General features: G+C 40.4%; 1 protein-coding gene across 1 annotated transcript in view; it reads right to left on the bottom strand.

The window, feature by feature from the left end:
- Positions 1 to 865: 865 nt before the first annotated feature.
- Positions 866 to 22,830, bottom strand: part of LOC113076046 (ELKS/Rab6-interacting/CAST family member 1-like) — a 91,107-nt gene continuing 69,142 nt past the window's right edge. The window contains exons 5-7 of the mRNA XM_026248694.1: positions 19,758 to 19,856; positions 3,237 to 3,571; positions 866 to 1,055 (exon numbers count right to left, since the gene is read on the bottom strand). Of these exons, the coding sequence (XP_026104479.1) occupies positions 866 to 1,055; positions 3,237 to 3,571; positions 19,758 to 19,856 (624 nt within the window). The remainder of the gene's footprint in view (positions 1,056 to 3,236; positions 3,572 to 19,757; positions 19,857 to 22,830) is intronic.

Raw genomic sequence — 22,830 nt, 5'->3', positions numbered from 1 at the left:
GTCACCATTAAAGGGACAAGAGCTTTAGAGAAGAGACCAAAAAAGGCTGGGTACAGAGATGAAAAAAAGAGGAAATAACTTATTTTGCGTTCCACAGCAGAAAGTTCAAAAGGTTTGGAAACAACATAAGGGTGAGTAAATGACGACAAGAATGTCATTTTTGGGTGAGCTATGCCTTTAAGAGAAGTGAAGCAAAAAGGACACACTGTCTTTATATGCAATAAACTGTGAGAGAGACAAAGGAAATCAGGGTAAAAAACCTCAAGTCCTACATTACCCAGCTCAGTGCCAGCTTAGAGTGCCAGGCCAGTAAAAAGGAAGCCCATAAAAACTTAATTAAAAGATCAATGTTTAGCTTCAAAGAAAGGGCAAGGGCTCAAACAGTGTACGGCCCCTCGTAAATACTTAAGAACATTTTGAATGCAAGAGGCTTGTCATTAGTAGAGGACTGGGCACAGAGGACACCAACCTCAATCCTCTACGGGCTCAATGGCAACTGTGCCACAACGGGCCATTCAATTAGTTACTAATAACTTGGTTTCTAAAAATTATGTTCAGCAAAGAGCCCCCTCCCAAATCGAGCCACTTAAGGGTCTACTGAGAGGCATACATGCCATCAAGAGACACCACAAGTAAATTCATGTGGACGTTACTAACAATAATGGACTGAACAGAATATGCTAAATTAAGCCAATAATGAGCCCAGACTTTTCTCATCAATTTGAGCATGTCATGGCCAAGCGGGCCCGTTCTGGCATCTTCCATGTTGAAGGGATCTAAATGGGCGAACTGCAGTGTGGAGAGAACGCTAATGTAATGTGCTACATTCCCAACACAACGAAAAGAAGAGAGGTCAAAGAAGACATCAATCAAATGGGCTTGTGAACGCCGGCAGCTCGTCCAGTCCACCATCTGCAACTGATTCCACCATCAGAGAAAGACCAAAAGTGTCTTCAAGCGGATTGTGTCTTACATGCAGGACATGTAACTGAAGAATGAGCAGGATTCCGTACATGTGGATACCATATGGATACAAAATGCCAAATATCCTCAAGCTATTGGATTTAGAGAGGAAAAATCAAGATATGTGTGTAACCGTTTGAGATGTAGAGCCTAACCGGTGAAACATGAAATATTCATTATCTCTGCCTTAATGTGTCCGACATGAAATTGCCATGTTGGCCAAGCCAAAACAAAACCCTGCACAAACCTGCATGCTCTTGAACAATCCTACATAATTCATTTGCTCTGCACTCACCAAAATATCTGAGAACTCATGAGAGTCAAAAACCTGGCACGAAGGTTCAGGAGTTCTTATCACCCCCCATGAGAGTGGTGCTTTCTAAACACTGTCAGTGATAGTTTGGACAAGATAAACACAGAATTGTTGACCTTAGAGAAGGTCCAGGAGGAATAACAGTTTGGAGGACCAGAGCACTTTTCAGGATAACCACTAGTGAAGTGCTGGAAACTGCGAAAATTCTAGCCCTTTTTAAGCACATCATGTGAAAGAATTAAATTCGAAAACCAAATATCAGACCTCATGTTTACATAGCGCATTAGCCTCAATTGACCAGTGGCAACACTCAGTTTGAAAAGGCTGTGCAACCTTTCAGTCCGTTCATAGTCTGATGAAAGCGGTTTCTCTCAAAGGAAAATAAAAGTACAGACATCTCTCTACTTCATATTAAACAAGTATGGGGGTGGGGGGGTACGGAGTGCCTTGGAAAGTGCCAATTTTTGGAAACAAAGTTTACTTGCAGCAAACTAAAAATCTTAAACATTATTTGTTCACTGGCCAAAGGCTTGTCATCAGGCAGCCCACATAAAAAAATGCATTTCAATAATGTCAGAGCAAGCCAAAAACCTGCCAAGCAGATAGTTCCCTGTGCAGTGAAACACATAAGCATTGTATGAGCCTTGGCACCATCACAGCAGATCACTCTCCTCTCCTTTTGGGGAATGGGGCCGATTTAAAGTGTGTATAATGTATATGTAGACTTCCAGACAATTTATTTTTATGATGTTACAAAAAGCTTAGGGGATGGATGCAGAACCAGGACACACCGACTCAGGGACTAAACCCAGTGTCCGTTTGCAGACAATTTACTGTTACGGTAGGTATGGCAATGGGTTCAAAGTGAAGTGCAGAAAACGGATCCATGCATACATTTATTACAGCGAAGGGATCGTTCATCATGGTGAGACTAAATCTAGCCACTACCTCCTCAAACACTTCTCTCTTTCTCCGTCCAAATGCTGATACTCCTTTTCTTTATCGCGCCATTCCAGTTGCTCTTTTTTTTTTTTTTTTACGTCTTTCTCACCCCCCCCTTCCTCCACTCTTGGCTCTCCTCTGCCTTCTAAGTTAGCCTTGGGTAGCATTTTGGTTTTCTTTTGTTAAAGTAACAGTAAACGAAGCTAATAAAACACAATATATTGGACAATTTATTTTCTGTAGGAACACATTCCACTCTATAAAGAGGACTAATGGCATTTACACAGAGCTGGACTGATTCTTAAAGCCAACAGCAGATTTATAGACAGTGATGGTTAGCGTCAGCTAAGGGCTGTTCGCTCCAGGCCAGATGGCTCCAATACTTAATGGGTGACAAATTCAACTACCTGAGAAACCTAGCAGTACCATGAGTGCACATATACACATAAATACACAAAGTTGTGGAATCGTGAAGAAAAGGCAAGATGTATAAAATGTTAGCTATCATTTTTTCTTTTAATGGTAACGTTTGCAATAAAGTTCAATTTAGTACCATTACTCAATGCAATATATATATATATATATATATGGAACCAGGAGGGAAAATTTAATTTAAAAGTCTTCAATTGTAGAACGCAAACTTCTAGAGGGCCCACAAGTCTGAAGTAATCAATTTAGGTAAAGGGGTGGAGTTTTTTGTAGTCAAACATCAATGCCTTGAATTTTATGAAAGCAGCTATTGGTAGCCAGTGCAAATTGATATGCAGAGGTGTGACGTGTACTCTTTTCAGCTCATTAAAAATTAATCTTGCTGCTGAGTTCTGGATTATTACTAAAGGTTTGATAGAACTGGCTGGAAGACCTGACAAGAGTGCATTGCAATAGTCCTTGATCTTCTTGATGTTGAAAATATCTGATCTATTAGAAGAAAAGAATTGTTTAAAAAAATATATATTACCCTAGTTAATGAATGCTGTTCGTGCAAGCTAATGCATTAATTCATGTTAATGCACTGAACCTCACTGTAAAGTGTAATCCTTTACTTAATGGGAATCCACTGAAAAACACAATTGCTAATGGAGCAACACTAGACAGGTCACCATAATCAATGGATACATACAATAAAAAGTGATACATTAATTGAAAAAGAGTATCAGCCTTTCTTACCTGTTCGGGGCTCATCTTCTGGAGCTCCTCCTCCCAGGCGTCCTGTTGGCTGCGGTGGTATGCAGAGGGTGGGGCCAGGTCCTGCAGGATGTGGGGGTCTCTCTCGTGGCACAGGGCTGTGAGATGGCTGATGTACAGTTTCAGTTTACTGCGGTTCTGATTGAGGTCTATGAGTGGGGGGATAATCTGTCCAAAACAGGAATGAGGAAATGGGTTAGAGATAAAGAGTCATTTTAATCTCAGTTTTCCTTTACTGTTCAAGAATTAGATATTTGTACACGAGCCAGGGAGATAAAACGGCGGCGGGTATGCAGACGCATGCTTTAATGACAACACTTTTAGCAAGCCAGAACACAAGAGTTCAAATTTTGCTTGGTCACATATGATTGCATTCAAAAATGAAGAGGAAAAAAGAACAATATTCAGTGAAAGGTTGCGGATGATTATGGATGATAGACCACAGCTGAAACACATGAATCACGGTGAGAACAGTGGTAAAATAAAAATGTGTCAGGAGAAATATTACCATTCCAGGAACACAGACAAATAATCTCAGTTACCTGGATCGCTGCCGACAGATGCCCGGTCTTTACAAAACATCTCTATACACACAGCAGACACTCACACGGCTTTTCCATATCCATCAATATAATACATACACTTGTGAAGGGGGAATCCAGAAACCATATGTCTCGTGCCATGTGTGTATCCTACAGACTTCAACAAAGGATTCGGGTACAATGCATGATTAAGCCATTACATTTGTTTTCACATCCATCTAAAAATGAGATAAATAGCAACATGCTTGTGTTGATGTGAATAAGAGTTTGTTCTATTCTTTATTTTGAATGTCGTTGCCTAGGTCTTAAAGGCTTGAACTGGAACTGAAAGGCTGTTTGTTAATATATAATAATATAATAAATAGAATAAAGTATAAAATAGAATAGAATATATATAGAATAGAATATAGTGTTCCTGTAGCTCAAGTGGTTGTACGAATTGCGTTAGCAAGTGCAAAATTGGGGGTTCGAATGCCAGGGAACACATGTTAGAAAAAAAATGTTAGCCTGAATGCAATGCAAGTCACTTTGGATAAAAGCTTTTGCTAAAATGCATAAATATATAATGACATTCAGTACAGTTACATAGATTAAGAATAAGAATTACTGTATGGAGTACGAGCCTTACTGATAAAAAGCCATAATAATATAAAATGTCTTTTTAGAATTATCATATTATATTAAATTCAAATTATTTTAAAGTACTATTAAAGTAACATTTTAATAATTTTTAATACTACGCTAACATTGCGGATGGAAAACAGACTCAGATAACAGATATTTAAGTGTCATCTACACAAAATGATCAAACTTGCACACATTATGCACAATAATGCATATCTATGTAAGAGGACAGCTTGAATCAAGATGTTACATTAGCTGGTTTTTGGCTGCAGTGGTGAACCCATAAATTCTGGGATGAGAGAGGTGAGTATTGTTTTTGAAATACTATAGTACAACACAAGACGGAAGAAGATCTATTGAAATATTGTCTTATAAATACCCGCTCAAAGAGGGCCGAGAACATAGTAGGGCTTAGGGAGCTCTGTGAACGCTCCTCATCGCTCAGTAGCAGAAAGCAAATAGTTACCTGATTGTCGAGAAGCGGGGAGAGGAAACAGAGGCTAAAACGAAAGAGTGAGTAATGAGAGAGATGTAAGAAAAGAGTCTGCTTTCGTCTGAAGCAGCCCGAGCTCGCAGGAACATTTGTGTCCCCGCACTTTATTAATTCTTATTAACCTCATCTGTATCTTTCCAGGACAGAATGTTATTCTGTTTTCGTTGGCTTGCCTGAAGCAATGAAGGCTCTCTAGGGTGGACCCTGGCCGCGGAATGCGATCAAACGAAACTGTGAAAGAACAAGATGGAAGAAGGTGGAGGAAGACCAAGGTTGAAGAGCTTATGAGAGAAAAAGAAAGGCTAAAGTGGGCCGCTGGTTCTTCCTGGCTCTGGAACCAATTAGAGGGACGCAAACTGGGTTTCTGCATAGAACCGGAGCAGCAGACGCACAGAGACCTACATCAAGCTCTCGTTAGTCTACGGTCTAGCACAGCCCGGTCTCCAAAACCTACCAAGGCACATTTGGGTGCCAAAACTCAAACCCCTGCCTCATTGTGGATGAATAATAAAGCAGGAATTCATCTGTTGAAATCATCTTTTAAATCAGCTGTGACAAAAAATGTATCTACGTAACACAGGGCAGACCAATGGCGGATTCTTTTGTATCAAAGCCAGATCTAAAACAGCTTTAAGGGGTGACATGTCCTTCCGCATCTCCATCAGGTCTTGTCTCTCAGCCAAGTGGAGGATAGATGGGGCCTCCATTTTGACTGGCAACCACAGAAAGAGGGACGAGGCCTTAAAAAGGCGGTCTGATAGAAGCCCTCCAAACCACTGTGACAAAACGGCCGGGTGGATATGCTCGAAAAAACTGCTGAGTTAAAATAAACCCAGCCTTTGCGATGGTACCACATAAATGTACGCACACACACACCATTACACAGAGACTTGCTACATACATGGTTGACTGAAAGCATGCTGTGCACTAATAAGCTTTAAAAAGGTCCAACAAGTGATGGGATTTGACGTTTATTCCCTTCCCTTCCTCCCCATCTGCTCTTAGAAAGGATGAATGGACTCCAGTTTTCAGCTGTAGACAAATGCCCAAACATAGCGATATCCGTCACACTCTGGTTGTAAGTACTAAGTCAACACCTCTTTGATGGCAGAAATGGTCCAAAAAACCTCACCTGGAATCACCTGGAATCAGGTTAGTAATAAAAGTAAAAAAAAATGTGTATGATAGGGTCATGACCAGGCTTTGAAGATGGCCAAAGTTAGACCAGCTCTAGTTAACGTAGCACTAACATCAGTCTTGTCATGGCTGGTGATGTTTTCTGTCAACTGGGTGCTGTCATAACTGTTTGGCTTGTGCCTGTGTTGCCATTACCTTAAAAAAAGCCCTGTGGTAGACTGAGATCATAAATAATGCAACAATAACAGAAACAAATATCATGCCCAGGTGACAGATTTACAGCAGGGGAATTTTCCACCCAAAGCACCATTTGTCTCGTCTTGCTTTGTACACACGAGGGATAGAATTGGGTTCCTGTTTACCCATCATGCCTTGCATGACGTCTTGGAAAAATGATCTATTTAACAGCTCGTCCATCTTTCCAAGATGTCTCCAAGACAAGGTGTGCCAATATTTTTTTTTCAATCGAATTAATTACATGATACATCAATTAATTAATTAAATGGATTTAAATCACATATATTAACATTTCCTAAAAAGCCCCCAAATTAAAGTACAGGAAATCTAAAATCTTTATATTGTTGTTTTTATATCAGATATTAACATAGGCTCATTGTTTGTTCTATTTCCATATTATTGAACATAAACACCTTCTGCAATCCACATGTTTTTTATTTTTCTTTCTCACAGACATGTAAATGCATATATCTGGTATTTTTCGCTTTAAATGTGCTACATAAAATCTAATTTTAGAATAATTTGTGGTATCACTATATAATTTATTTTTTGGGGTTAAGTTTTTTTCCAGCAATAACAACTGTATTATTGTATATACTTTCCTTGTGATATAAAATATCTATGTCATAAGAAATTGTTCATTTCACCTACCCAAAGGTTCTCACGATGTCACTGAAAATAAAAACTACTAAAAATACTGCTAAGTGTGCCCTAACACAAAAAAAGCTCAATCACCACTGAATGACCGTTGATGTGACAGTGACAGAGAAAAGTCAGAGTCAGGACCCCTGGGACCCTCTACTGACCATCCAAGGACAAAAATATCAATAGACTCGGGGTATTGACCACAAAGACCCTTGTCTGTTCTCTTGCTCTTTGCCACATTGATCACCTTCTGGACCCCACACTGTAGCTCCCGCCTAAAGACTAACATTCGCAAAAGGCTTTACAGAGGAATCTGTCCATCTGCCCTTTCATTATGTTCCCTCTAAAAGAACCTGTCTTCACCAGATGCTGCGGTGTGTTGCATACCTATTCCTACCTGTCACTGTCATAACTTGAGAACCCTCTTTCTCAAAAAGACCAGGGAGAAAGAAAAGTCAGACCCCCTCAACAATGACTGGCCTCCTTTACATTTTCCCTCTCTCATTTATCACCTATCAGCTCATCGGTCGCCATTCGATACCCACACTGAGAGGCAGGAGCCTGGATCAATGCTGTCAGTCAGGCGGTCCATCAGAGACGAGCCACTGGCTGTTTCCTCAAAGACTCCAGAGGCTCGGCAGAACAGGAAGCCCCCGACGTGGCCTTGAAGCCCAGCTCAGAACAGCTTGCCCCAGGTGGGGGACAAAGTGCGGATCGCAGGCCTCTCTCACAGTAGCCGGGCTCCGGCACACGTCCTTCCCCGTGGCTGAGAGTTTTATTGGGCTATCCTCTTTCAGACTCGCTGTGCTATGTGTCCATGAGTGTTAAGGGGATAAAGATAAGGAGGGACTGCAAAGCTTCAAACCTGCGAGATGCTGACAAGGCTTGAGGGCCTGCCGTCGTAAAGTGCTTTTCAAGAAAGAGACAAATCACCTCCGCAGCATGCAAAAATACATGAGAGAATAATGACTGTCAAATAAAGGGTAAGGGGGTGAAGAGACACACACACCTCCCCAAAGCTCACACACAGAAACATATGTAATCCGAGCACAGAGCAGATCCGGATGGCAGATTAAGAGCAGGTGAGTCAGTCTGTCTTTCTATACTGTCATTTCATAAGCAACTGGCCACAATGCTTCCATCCACAACTCTTAATATATCTCGGTAGACCCCTCATACACACACACACACACACACACGGACACAAACCAATCTTCTAATTCTATCATTTGCTCAAGCATTATAGAATAAAAATAATTATTATGGTATAATCCAATAAAATAATCCGATCTAGTAAAATATTAAATTATAAATTATGGACCAAATTTGATTCTAATTTAAGTAACAAAAATGCATGTGTTTTACATTTTTATTATGATAAAAACATATCACTTCACATATCTAGAAAATGATTAAGTAAAAAAGAATTCAAAACAAAAAAGATTCAAAACAAAAAAAGAAAAAGTACCAAAAAGGTTAGTAAAATGCATATATATTTTAATCTTTATTAATAGCAATGCATATATATTTTATAGCAAAAATATTAAAACATTAAAATAAATATCTTAATAAATGTTTTTTTTTTTTTTTAAACAAAGTTGTCCTACAGTGCCTTTTTCTCTCTCGTTTGCTACAAAACAGCACTCATGTTTTAAGAGATGCAAGATTTATGCATGTCAGGGCTCCATTGCTGTAGCTTTTTATGAACTCAGAGCTTCGTCACCTATTTACGCAGGTTTTTATATAAATGCCATTAGATTTATACTGGTGGTGGGGGGGGGGGGCGGTTATGACTGTTAACTTACATGCCAGAGCTCTCCCAGTCTCTGCCTAATAGAATAAGCAGGTCTTTAATAGCACTGGGTGGGGGAAAGCAGGACAAAAAGCCAAGGCAGAGTACTGTTGACTCTGGAGAGGGATGGAGAGAGTTTTTTCACCAAGGAACTCCCAGTGTCACCATCATAGCGCCATTTAAACAGACCATGAAGGCTGGCGTCTAGGGACAGCATTCCATTCATTGTGTGTTTGTGCGTGTGTGTGTATCCAAAGCCGTAATGAGCAAAAAAGACTTGAAGCTGCCAAAAAGAAATTAGCCTCTGGAAAAGGGAAGTAAAGCTGTCGTGTGGGCTGTAGTTTAACTCCAGGAAGTCGGAGGAGTGGCCATTGGGGTTGTCACCCTGAAGCTGAGGGGTGTTAGGGTGAAAGGAGGTCCTGACCTCTTCAAACGGAGGTTGAGGGGCATCATTAACCGGGTGTGCTGAAGAGAAATCAGAGGAAGGGGTGAACATGTAGCAAAGCTCCAGAACATCTATCCCACTGTGAGGGCCAACCAGACAAGTTAATGACTTAAAGCCAGATCTGAGCATAACTACAGGGAGCTCAGAAAACATGGACGGAAGACTTCAATCTTAACCATAAATGTGTCACATTTGACTTTAAACTTACGATCCAAGGAAGACCTTTGACTTGAGTCTGTTTCTTTAATGGCATCTTTTATCTGAGGTCTCAAAAAGCTGTCTGCTGTTTGCAGTATTTTTGTTGTTTGACCAACTTCTGTCTCCTTTGCTATATTTTTATGCCTCTGAGCATCCTAAGGAATCAAAGTTTGTCTGGAATAGCTGAGAAACTGCAGATACGATGAATGGGAATGCCAACAGATACTGTAGCTTTCTCCGGCTATTATAAGTGACTTTAAGCAATTTTGTTGCAGAAAGATCCAAACAGCTCCAACTTTTGGTGTCACTCTCTTGTCTCACTGTCAGTGCTCCATGAGAGAAGGAGTTTTGAGAACAGCTGTGGATGGAGAGATCTAAGGAGAACCACATCCTGAGGTCAAAGGTTTTCCCCTGTTTACCACTCAACACCAGAAGACTTATGCCGCTACGCATGTAAAGACGGGGCAGAGGAAGCAGAGAAGCTGAAAATGGGGTTTGAGGTGGGTTCAAGGGTGCAGACTTGGTAGAGATGGCTCTAACAGACTCCCTCTGTCTCAGAGGTAAGAAATACACAATCCTCTGCTCTCACACCTGGTCCTCAGAGACGGGAATAATTTAGGTGAGGAGGAAGTGTGTCTCAGTGGTTCAAAGAGAAATTGACATGTTCACATAGGCCTATAGAACACACACAAAGATATATAATAAATTAATTATTCTTTTTTACATTTAAATTTAATTTTATTAATTTTGTTGTTTTGACTTTAAAAAGTTAGATTTTTTTTCAGTAAACATTTTCAAGTAATGAAGAAGGCTTTCTTCACATTTTTAGTTTTACTTTAAGTTTAATTAACTATAATGACCCTGTAAATAATATAAATATTTAGATCTATTTAATTTGCAATATAATATTATTTAGGAATTTATAATAAATAAATAAATAATCATAAAATTTTAAATATAAAAAAATACCATGAACAATCAACCAATGTATGTAATTTCATAATTTAAGTGTAATATCTTCTTTAATTATAAAACACTTGAAAAGTATGTGACACATTAAAACTTATAAAATCTGCATTTAAAAAAAAGAAATCACTATGTGGATATGTGGTATCTCTATGCTTTTGATATAAGTTATCTATATATTTTATGTTTATGTAGTATACACCATTGTTTCACCTAGCTCTAATTTCAAATGTGTACTTGTGTGCTGGTGTGGTAAAAAAAAAAAAGCTCTGCACATATGTGTAACATGTTCACCTGCAATGCCTCTTTTAAGTGTGAACCACACATGGCAGGTTTCCCTTTTTATTGACTGATAATAGAGGTAGTTCTAGGCCCTCAGTTTTAGGCTTAATTGGAGAGCTGGGTAAACGGAAACAGACTGAACCCAGGGTTAGGTGGGGGAGAGACAAAGAGGAAGCTGCAACGGAGGAAGAAATAAAAGAGAGGCAGAAGTGCTGCAGTTTCCACCCGTCCGGTCTCCAGCACTCATTCTGTCCACGGCTGGTTAAGTGCTAAATGAACTGGGAGATTTAAGGTAGTTGTTGGACAGCTTAGGCAGGGTGCTGAATCTGAGTCAGCTCTATCCTATCAGCTTTAAATCAGACCAGTGGCATCCACAGGGGGGCCAGGAGCGCTCAACTTGTTCCAGGCCCCCCAGCCACAGCTCTGGAAAGCATTAAGGCATATTCAAATGTCGCAAGGATTTTTTTTAGCAGTATGAAGCTAACATTCAATGGGCGGACATTAGACATCTTGCATACATGTCTAAGCAGCCCTAGCAAAAAAATAAGAATCTGGAAGTGAACAAATCAACACATTTTCAGTGATGAATCCCGGGGATATACTGCATAACTAATACAACACCAGTTCCAGATGCATTGTTTTCCAATGAGTTTGGTTAACATGCATGGTACTTGCCTTTTACAACTTGGCGCTCACTGCAATATTCATTCTTTTCAGTCTTTGAAACGAATGACTGCATTATCAGTTAGCAGTTAGACTCTCTAAAGTCATGAGGATTTTCCACAGCTCACGGTCATGGACCATTACTGAGTAATATTATGAGCACTTTCCCCTCCTAACCTGGAGAGGGAAGCCGACGGGCACAGTGCCCAGGGTAGGGCTCCCACGTCCGCCCATTAACACATCCAGAAATGGCACCCTGGACCAGGGGGCCAAAACGTTCCGACCACATAATCCACCACAATGAGCCTCAAACTTTACTGTTTCAACAGCTTACGCAGAAACTCTGGCCATGCTAGGTTCACTGGGTTTGAGGAGGGAGGAGTCATGTGATTATTTGTTATGATAGGATTGTTAACATTCATTTGGTAATTCTGAGGTCAACAACAGAAATTCATAGTTTTATTATCGCCAGCACCCAACAATTAATGAAGATTCTGAGGGGAGATATGATGCAATGGTGGGTGAACGCAAAAAAGAGGGCACTTTCATCAAGAAGCATTCAGCAGAAATGCGGTGATTCGATTGATATCTTTAGTCTATTTTCCTACTTTACCCTCTGACATAGACTAGGCAAGCAGAACCCAGCTGGCCAGTATGTCCTTGGGTTGCTTAGTTCCAAGAGGGAAACCAGAAACACGGATGCACCATTAAAATGTATTTTTCCTGAGTGATGCATCCTGGGAGAGAGGGCCAAGATGTGTGGTTTGCTGAGGCCTTAAAAAGCAGGACAGTCAGGCAGTGAAGCAAGACCGGGCAAACAAAACTGCCCAAAAAAAGCAACATTATGCCTGAGGGAGTGAGAAAGAGAGGGAACATTAAGAACGAGTGAGAGAGGGCAAGAAAGTGTACATCAAAAGAACCACTTATGTATCTTCAAAAATGAACAAATTTTGCCCCACAAAGCAGATAAAGTCCAAACTGCAGGACTATTTATAGCTGGACTGGAAATCGTGAGAAACAGAACATGTTGAGATAACTTCTGACATGACTAGTGAACTTAACCTCCCCAAACACGTACCATCTCCAACTGAGCCAGCTCAGAATTCCTCTCAGGAAAATACATATATTGACATACACCATGAAAACCAGAGGTGGCGTGGGAAGTCATCACCTATCCGGCTGATGCTAAGCAGAGTCTCTCTCAGAATTCAGCAGAGAATGTTCAGCCAGAAGCCTTGATAGAGGAAAGATTCAATCCTATACACTCCTATACAAGCTCTTATTGGTGAGCTCATCCTTCATGACATCATCTCAATTCTTAGATGCCGCTGTCTCAACTCTCTTCCGATTGGCTATTTAAAAGTAACCGCTGCAGAACTACAGCCATTCATCTCTTGTCCAAGAGTAGTCATTGGTCTCTCATCAAGCCGAGCAAGAGGCTCCGATTACAGTGTCAGATAAAACACGTTGTATGCGTGCTTCTGGGACCAACTGGTTGATATCTGTCGCACACTTAATTGGCTCAAAGTCATTTCAGTCTACTGGCCTCTCCCGAGACACTGTGAGCAATGGCAATCTGTTAAATGACCTCTGACCCCTCGTAAGGAGTTAGGGTATGTTTCCAATGACACCCTATTTCCTAATTTCCTGTGGCATGCTCCTACTCTGACAAAGGGAGAAGCGATTCCTCTTGGAGAGTGACTGATTGAGCCATTTGGGGTACAGTGACTATCTTCTGTTCCTGGGATGTAGATCTCAGTTTCATGGTAGAGGAAGTGGGGCAGCATGGTTCAGGGGCTCCGCAGAAACCCCAAGTTTGTGCTCTGCCAAAACGAAGTCCCCTAGACTGAGTGGGGGCCCCACCACTGTCTACCCTCCTGTCTGCACCAGGCGCATGGAGCCAGAGGCCAGTTTTATATTGAAATCATATGGAGGTGGGAAGGTTCAACAATGACCCCCTGCAACTTCCCTCGCCGCCACATGTTTCCCATTTTAATCTAATTATAAATATTTGGACTGGAATCAGTTGGAATCAGAAAGAAAAAAGTCAAGCTGGAATAAACAATGCAAGTAACAAAAGGCAAATAAGAAAGCAAACATGCATTTTGGGTTTATATTAATGACTAAAACAGAGCTGTTGAAATTTTCCCCCTCTGACCACTGAGCCATTTTTGAGTTGAAAAAAATAAAAACCAAGTCAGCAACGAGGTCTCTGTTCTCTTACTGAGGGGTGGGACAGTTTTAATAATGTGGGCAAATGGTGGGTGGTTGCGCTCATGGGACGAGTTCAGCAGAGGTTACAACTTCAGAAGGGTACCCACTGACCCCTGGAATATGCGAGTGATAGCCAAACTGTTTCACAGTTTTCCATTGAATTGAACCATCCAAATGGTAAGTAATGTCTACGGTTGTCAAATAGAGGTGACACGACAATGGTCTTCAATACTTTTGTTGCTCCACATGCTAGCACCCGCTCTAGCATTATGTCGTATGTGAGTCACTTTAAAAACAAACTAGTGACAAAAGAAAGATAGAGGAATTAGAAATTTAGTGAGGCAGATACAGCAAAGGAAAAAAAGTGGTGAATTAACCTGTTTTGGGAGGATGGAAACAAATGCTCACAAGGATGTCTTGCATCCTGCTCTGGGCCTTATGGTTTTCACCGAAAATGAAATGATACAGTCAAGTTTGTGTTAGTGAACTAGGGCTGATCCAAATACCATTTTTTGAGCTTCGAAGCTTTGGTAGTAATGAACACTGAATATTTGAAGCTTCGGAGGGAGGGGGCTGAACATATTCTTCTCACAACACCGTGCCGACACCGGACGTCACGCCATGACAAAATACAAGAGAAACTATTGTGACATACTGACACAAATTTCAAATGTTTTACAGTGGTCGCTTTGTCGTTCCAGTGTAGACAAATTTTAGCTGTTGCGGCCATATAACTGTCTGGTGTAGACTCGGTGTAATAAAGGCAGGAATCTATGTGTGTCTGTCTGCATTTTTATTACATCGAGAACCGGCATACTACTTACTGAACTCTTTGTCAAACTTTAAAGGTTTTTCAATCTTGATGTTCTGTTTCAAATCGCATATTTGGCACATTTTGTCTTGTCCTCACTCAATTTAAAGTGCTCCCACACAGCTGAGGACTTCTGCATTTTTGTCTTCTCTTCCAGATGAAATGAATCATGACGCTCATGATGTTAACTCATGGGTTGGTTCATAATCAAGCGCGAATGAGAACCATTTTGCGGCAAAGGCCAGGTGTTGATAAAAATAAATAAAAAAGAACATTCAAATCTCAAAATTTAAAATCGGATGCCAACCTAATGAACAAATATTCAAGTATTCTGGTCCAGCCCTTAGGTTTTTCCCACTTCCTTTAGACATCCAGTCTAAAACTGGACAAACAGACAAGAAGCCAAGTTACTTCAAAATGGTTGATGCTTTATCAGTCCTACTGACATTTGAAGCTAACTCTGTCTTGACATTTACCTAAAGTCAGAGCTTATAAATATTCTGTTAGCGAAACAGGAATAACTCTGAAAGATCCCTTACTCGTGGGTGGCAATTTCCAGAACTCCAGAACATTGAAAAACCACACACATTTATCACACAGTGACATTGAAATGATTGAAGAGGACATCAAAAGCAGACGTGTATCAATTATCCACAAATCTACAAGAGAAAATGCAAAGCCCAAAAGTACAACACAAAACAGAGTCAAGGACCAGAGGGCATCTGTTAATACACACCTTACAACGCACCACACCGATTGAAATGGACAGCATTTCATTATAGCTAAAACCGATTCCGGGGTTGCTGTGGGTTATCATGCCAAAGGGTGAGCAATTAAATAGACCTCGACCACCCACAATTCAACATGAGGGAGATCAGAGTCATGTTCAGATTATTACCCTCTCTAATTATGTGCTTGTACGTACGACTGCAGTTTGCCCTGAGAACATGGTTCGGAGAATACGGGTGCCCTTTATGTGAGCCTTAATACATTCAGAAGCTTGGGGTCTTGATCTCCCCTGCTAAATGCCATTACAAGTTTTACATGGTCATATGAGCTGCAACGTGGGTGCAGTGGACGATCGGAATTCTCCCTCTAAATGTATCATAGAGGCTCAGACGTTAAGAACTGCGAACGAAGCAAAGACATTAGCGAAAGGGGCCCATTAATTGCTTGAAATAGGACACAGTGTATGTGGGCAGCTTTCTGATTAAAACCCTCCCTTCACACTGCCCGGACCACTGCTCACACAATTCCACTCTGTTCTCCAGCGCTCTGTTACGCCTAATTGCACTCACAGTATAGTGCACAGTTTACCACATGCGATTGTTCATGGGATGGACATGTGTTATCTGTGGGCTGCATCAACGGGGAGCGACCTGCTAATTAATTCAAGTCAAAACGCCACATGGCATTTAGCATCACCATGGACATGGGGCAACGGCTCTGATGGGAGAGCGCAACCGGCTGTGCATGTGTCCTATGGTTTGAACATGTGCAGCTCATATGTATTCTACGGTCTATCTGTTTCCTCAAAACCATCCATCAAAACTGTCAGGTGTGGAAGCAAATATGAGAATGTTGTTGTTTTTTTGGAGGGAATAGACAGGAAAAGACCAGAGCAGTCAAAAAGCAGACAGGTCGATTTGTTCCTTGGCTGTCTGTGTAAAATAATAAAGGTGAAGGGAAGAATTCAACTCTTCTGCGTGACAGAAATCCTGAATAGATGTTTGACAAGGGATGGGAAAGTAAATGTCAATTCAATAACTGCTTGAGTCATTTATCGAAATCAAGAGTGATTTTAAAGGTTTAAGCTGCATTGATTTATTCATAAAAGCAGAAAGTAAAGCAGTTGGCTTTGTAAACTTTTTTTTTTTTTGGAATAAAACACTTAAAGGGGGGTGAAATGCTATTTCATGCATACTGAGTTTTTTACACTGTTAAAGAGTTGGATTCTCATGCTAAACATGGACAAAGTTTCAAAAATTAAGTTGTACGTTTGAAGGAGTATTGTTCCAAAAAAACCTCTTCGGGTTTGTCTCAAGTTTCGGAAAGTTTTTTTCGAGTATGGGTCTGTGTGATGTTAGATGGAGCGGAATTTCCTTATATGGATGCTAAGGCACTTCTGCCGGAAGGGCGCGCACTCCCGTATAGCAGAGCAATGAGAGCATAACATACATTCACTGATCAGAGCGAGAGCATCGCGAAATGTCACAAAAGAAGTGTGTTTTTGGTTGCCAGGGCAAGACAACCCTGCACAGATTACCAAAAAAAAAACCAGCATTAAGGGACCAGTGGATGGAGTTTATTTTTACAGAGCATCAACGGAGTTGTGCAAGTGTTTTTGTTTGTTCCCTGCATTTCGAAGATTCTTGTTTTACAAACAAGGCCCAGTTTGATGCCGGATTTGCACATCGTTTATTTCTTAAGGATAATGCAGTCCTAACGAAAAAGGTTCACGATCGTTTGTTGGAACCGCAGGCGGTGAGTAAAACTGCTTCAAATATCTCTGTGTTGTTAACTTAGCTATCGGCGCGTAAGCACATCAAGTAAACAACATGCGATGTTGTCATCAAACTGCACTTTCCACATATACAGCTTAAAAAAAAAGAAAAGAAAAAAAGACGACATAAAGTGGAACTTAGTCATTTTCCAAAACCGCTAAGCAAATATATACAGTTTCAATACATACTACATAGAGACATCCTGCTGTACTCGTTGCTGATGCTGCTCTTGTTCAATTTCAGCCTCTGGATCGGATTCTGGATCATAAATAAATGGCTGAATCTGACTGTTAGCCATGGTTTGTTTTGGATGATGTTTTTTTCTTCATGGTAATGTCACAGCTTCCACATGCTCTCAACGCAAAACCCTACTCGCGCTCGTGATTCTTTAGCTCCGCCCACACGTCATGCCTCCAGGCGCTCGTGTTTTTCCGTGAAAAAACGGTACAGACTGTCTTTCTCTTATGAATATATTAAAACTAAAGACTTTTTGGAGTTATGAAGGATGCAGTACTACTCTATAGGTAACAGGATATTGAGTGAAAACAAGCATTTCACCCCCCCCCTTAAAAAATAAATACATGCATCATAAAGATACAAGAATAAAAATACAAAAGCTTCTGTAGCCTTCTATTTTTTATGTCATTCAATGTTAAATAATAATAAAAAAGAAATATAATACATATAGATGCTTCTGGTATTTTATGATATATTTCATTTATTTATTAATTTATGTTCAATTGTTTATTCATTTATTTTTTACACTTTTCTTCACTGCAGACCAAATCAGAACAGACATGTGACCTATTTTTGTGAGGACAAAGGGAAACTGTTTGTGTGTTTCTGACCATTTTCTGACCAGTTTCTGACCAGTAAAAAAAGTATTAAACAATCAGCACCAACCTATTCCGAAATGAGGCAGACAAAAAAAAACAGAATGATAGAAAAATCACAGGACATGAGAACAATGAGAGAGAGGAAAAAAGACCAAAAGAAGAAAGAAATGGAAGGACGAACTGGAAAGTGCTGGTGGAGAAAAAAAAGCACACTCAAACACTTAACACACAATGAAATACAGAAGAAGAGTGTCATTCCCCATTTATACATTCCTCACCCTTCTGAACAAAATGGCTGGGAGAGGGCATGTGATTGGCTATGCCCAAATGCCCTCCTCATCGTCCTATTGGTGGAAAATGAGTGCAGGTTTAATCCAAGGCAGCATGGGATTAAAGAAAGAAGTTATTAGTGGGTTAGAGCAGGTCATTTGATGCGCTGAAATTTCTTAAGTGACCAATTTTAGAATTTTACAAACACTCAGTGAGGAGCAGCAGAGTTTTTCCCATGAAGTGAAAAAAAAAAAAACCCCGGAATAGTTATAAATAAGAGTTAGACAATGCTCCCATTGATTTGGTGATTAGTTAGCCATTGAACCAAAGTGAAACAGCATTAAAAGCAACAGGTTTTGCCCCAAAAAGTGGCGGCTATGCTGCAACAAGAATTGAAACCATAGCAGCATGAGCTTGAAATTAGTAACACACGTGGCCTCTATCCCATCTGTCCTGGATGGCTGTGGAAAATACCTGTAATGAATGCTGTCTGAGGTCCCTGTTGGTCCCAGGTCTGCAGTCGGCATGTTTAGGTGATAACAGTGTGATCGGGGAGGTTTGGAGCGGGCTCAGGTGTTGATGTGTGAGGGGTTTCTTATTTGAGTTGGAAATATGTAAGTGAGAAATGAAGATCACAGGAAAATGTGAGCTAAAAGACAATAAATAGGGTTTGCGATGGGGGAGATGCCCTGGGATAGCTTTATAGCAGATTTCTGTGTGAACATGGGAGATTGTGTGTATAGACAGAGTTCCAATGAGCTCACATACACACACACATGTAGGTAGGTGGGAATAGCAGTACATGTGTCGAGGCCTGGGCGGAGTGTTGTTGATTGATGCGTTTCTTTCAGCATGTGAATTAGGATGTAGCACTTGAACTGGATTACTCCAGGAGCCCATGGACAGGTATGACACACAGCGTTTAACGCATCAAGTCATGTCATTTGTGCTTCCTGGGAGAGCTGGGACAGGAGAATGCAACAGGCTGTCCTTTCTCTTTGAAATTTCACTTTCTATTCATCCTTTATCATGTCAGTTCTTTCCCTTTTCTCTCGTTATGAACTAATTCCTGTTGGACAGCCATCCAGAGGAGAGGCTTAAGGCAAAGGAATTCAACATTTAAAAGCAACAAAGAACAAAGCCAGTTAAATCTTCCAGAATCATCCTGTGTGCCGGAACTATTCCAAGAAAAACACTACACTCAGGGATGTGTGTGTGCGTGCACATTCATGAATGAGAAAACGTGATCTTTTTTTTCGGGGGGTGACCCAATATGAAATATTACACAAATTGGAGCTGAGGATGCTGTGCCTTATTGGATATGAAATATGTAATTTCCTGTTGTTTACGCTTGGTTATAATGGCTTTTTTTTATAAATCAGGATATGGCCTTTAGGGGTAAATCGGATGGAGTGAAAGAAAGAAAGAAAGAAAGTTTGTGTAACTTCTGTGATTTTTTAACCCGTTTTATGGTGATGTGAAAGTTAAGCCCATTCATTTAAGATAACTTGTCTCATCAGGCTACACATAATTTAAAGGAATAATTCATATCCTTACATAAATGGCATGGGATTTAGGATTAGGGTTTGTCTAAATCACTTAACCTAAGTATGATCAATCATTTAAACCCCACTGAAGAAGTAAAGGATAAAAATGTACAAAGTGGTTCTGTAAAGTGCACTCTGATTGACTCACCTGATCTGGAGAGGGTTTGTGATTGGTCTGGTCAGAATTGGAGGCCTTGAGGTGGTCATCCTCATAGTTATCAGCTATTAACTTCATGCGGTTCTGCGTCTGTAAAAGATACAGCTCATTGTAAACTACTGCCAAAACACACAAGTACAGACACACTTTTTCCCCATCATTTCGAAATGAGCCCAGTCTGACTCTAAGCCTGGTAGTCTTGGGGCTTGAGTTATCAAATCTCCATCTCAGCCCATGCTGTTAGGAGTGGAAATTTTATCTGTATGAACTCAATTACAAGCATTATAAGCAGTGATTCTGATATTCGTTTTGATAGACAGAGTATTACTCCAAGCCCTACTGCGAGAGGGGATCACAGCATATTCACGCAAGTTTCAGCTGGAATGAATTTGAGCGGAGATCAGTGGAGATCTTTTAAACCCGGAGGAGAAGGGTGTGAAAAAGCAATAACAGAGACAGTGAGAAAAGAGCCGGGTTGTAGAGAATAGAGAACAAAACACTAGCTTCTCTCAAATATAAACACATATGCAAACTCACCTCCCTGCTTGATACAGATTCAAGCCTCCACATGTTCAAACCATTGCACAGATTTAACAAGCGCCCCAAGGTTTCCGTGTCTGTGCACCTCTTGGATTAGAAATGCTCTAATTTGTTTGAGACAAGGCTGAGCATACATGCTTTGACACACTCAGCCGTGGTGCTCATGTGGGCGGCATGAGTTTGAATACAGCATGCAACAATTAGACATAAAACAAACATTTTTCACAACTTCACATTTTGTGTTTTACATTAGAAATTGACATTTGTAACATGAGGGTATATAAATGATAACAGGAATGTCATATTTTAGGGTGAAATATTTCTGCAAACTTCAAGTTGGGGTCAATGTAATGAAGCCTTATCGGATATCATCCTTAGTTTTCGTTAAATACAGCTAATTTGAATTGACATCTATGGCAGGAATAAGGAAAAATGCACATGATTACTTCTGGCAAGCCGACCATCACAACTGACTCCACCACCGCGCAGGGATGAAATGAATCAATATGACATTACGTTCGAACAAAAGTGGACCCACACCCTGGCCTTCTGGATTCTTCGGCTTGTTTCCCGGCTGCTCCCTGACCAGAATGTGATGGTTGGGCTCCTTCTGTTTGGTTTTCTCACCCTCTTCCCTCTACCTCTCACACTTCCAATTTTTCTCTCCTATCCTCTCCTCTGTTACAGTAATAAACAATGTTAACCAACCACAGGGATACCATTGGGTTAAATGGGCCAGATAAACCAGTCTTTGTACATGTTTGAGTCATGTCAATGCAAGTGGCCTATGTAAGAGTTAGTATCTTAAAAGGACAGTCCACAGAAAAAAAATTAAATTATGTCATCATTTATGCAACCTCATGACCTATTCCAAAAATGGTTTGCTTTGCTAGGTGGAAGTCAGGATGGTCCAATGTTCTCCCCACAAAACATTCTTTAAAATATCTTCTCCTGATCTCAACAGAAGAAACAAAGTCATATAGGTTTGAGAAAATGCACAGAAAACAGACATCAGCATTTTGATGCCTCTGGTTGCCTCGATTTCTTGTGTAGGCACGACTAGTTCTTTACCTGTTAACAAGCCACTTAGTCAGAGGTTAAATAAAAATGTTGAACAAACAACCTCTGAGCAGCTCTTAGACACCTTGTACTCAACAACCTCTTAGTTTTTCACTCTGCCCCAGAGAAGGCAGCAGTCAGCATGGAGGAGGAGAAGAAGACCAGAGGCCGAGACGCTACGAGGGGAAGCTATTATAGCCCCTGGAAAAAACCCCGCAACATTTTAGATCAACTGTCACTACCTCACAAGGAAGAAAATACCCCATTCGAGACAATTTGTTCCACATGCTCAGTGGGTTAGTGCGAAGGATTCAGGGCGAGGGTTCGGAAAGTCAGGTTTAAGCTCTCTAGCTTGTAGCATGTATATCCTGGTATAGACCAACAGAAAGCATAAAAGTTATCATGATAAAGACAAATGTAGAAGAGGGGGGGGGGAAACATTAGGCATAACTGGATTTCCCAGCGTGAACATGCATTTTTCATTTCCTCTCTTGAAAAATCGGAAAAAAAGAAACATATGTACAAGAAAAAAAAGGATAGAAAAAAACCCCCTGTAAAAACAAACAGTTTGCCTTAAAGCTGTAAGATTTCAGGGTTTGAGGGCCACAGAGCACCTACAGATGACTCTGGCCACTGGAGAGAGAGAAAATCATTTGCAAAGCAAAGGAGAGAATGAGAAAGAGAGGGAGTTGGTATTTGCTCATTTGCCGGCTCATGAGTGAAGTGGTTTTCGATACCGACCGAGTTTAGTGGGGCACAGGGACTCATAAAATGTATATTGAACTGCACTGGGGAAATCTTTGCTCATAGGTTTGTACAATCGAACAAGTGTGTATATGTGCACTGGGGCGCAATTTTGTTTCTGACATTGTGACTGACTCAAGGAACAGTTCGCTGAAAAACATTTATTCACCTTCTTGTGTTCCAAACTGTATGACTTACTTTCTTCTGCAGAACACAAAAGAAGATATAATGATGGATGTTTGTTCATGCTATAAAAGTCAACAGGGTTCAAAACCTAAAAAGCAGGACATTTTTCAAGAAATTCTCTTTTTTGTGTTCCATAGAAGAAAGTAAATTATACATGAATATATGGTGAACTATGCCTTTATATTTTTGTCATTTCCTCACACAAAGTTATTGAATAGTTCAGGAGACTTGTATTATAGTTGTTTGGTTCAATTTTGCTGGGCTTTTTCAAACTTGACAGCAAGTATGGAAAAAAACAATGTGAATATTCTTCCAAACATCTCCATTTTGGGTAATAACAGTCAGAAAAAAAAGTGTATCATTTTTCATTCAGTCAAACTGTGAAAGTTCTCAGGGTTAATAAAATGATTTATGAGGCAATACTGCAAATCTGCCACAATTTTCCTAAAACATGCCAGAGTTACTTAAACATCACTAAGCAGTTCCCTCTACCTCCCTCAGGCTGACCCACTCTAACTTACTGAGAATGAAAACA

The sequence above is a fragment of the Carassius auratus genome, unplaced genomic scaffold (assembly GCF_003368295.1).
Source record: "Carassius auratus strain Wakin unplaced genomic scaffold, ASM336829v1 scaf_tig00018441, whole genome shotgun sequence".
Lineage (NCBI taxonomy): Eukaryota > Metazoa > Chordata > Actinopteri > Cypriniformes > Cyprinidae > Carassius > Carassius auratus.
The sequence above is the reverse complement of the archived record's forward strand: the minus strand, read 5'-3'. Positions and strand labels throughout refer to the sequence as shown.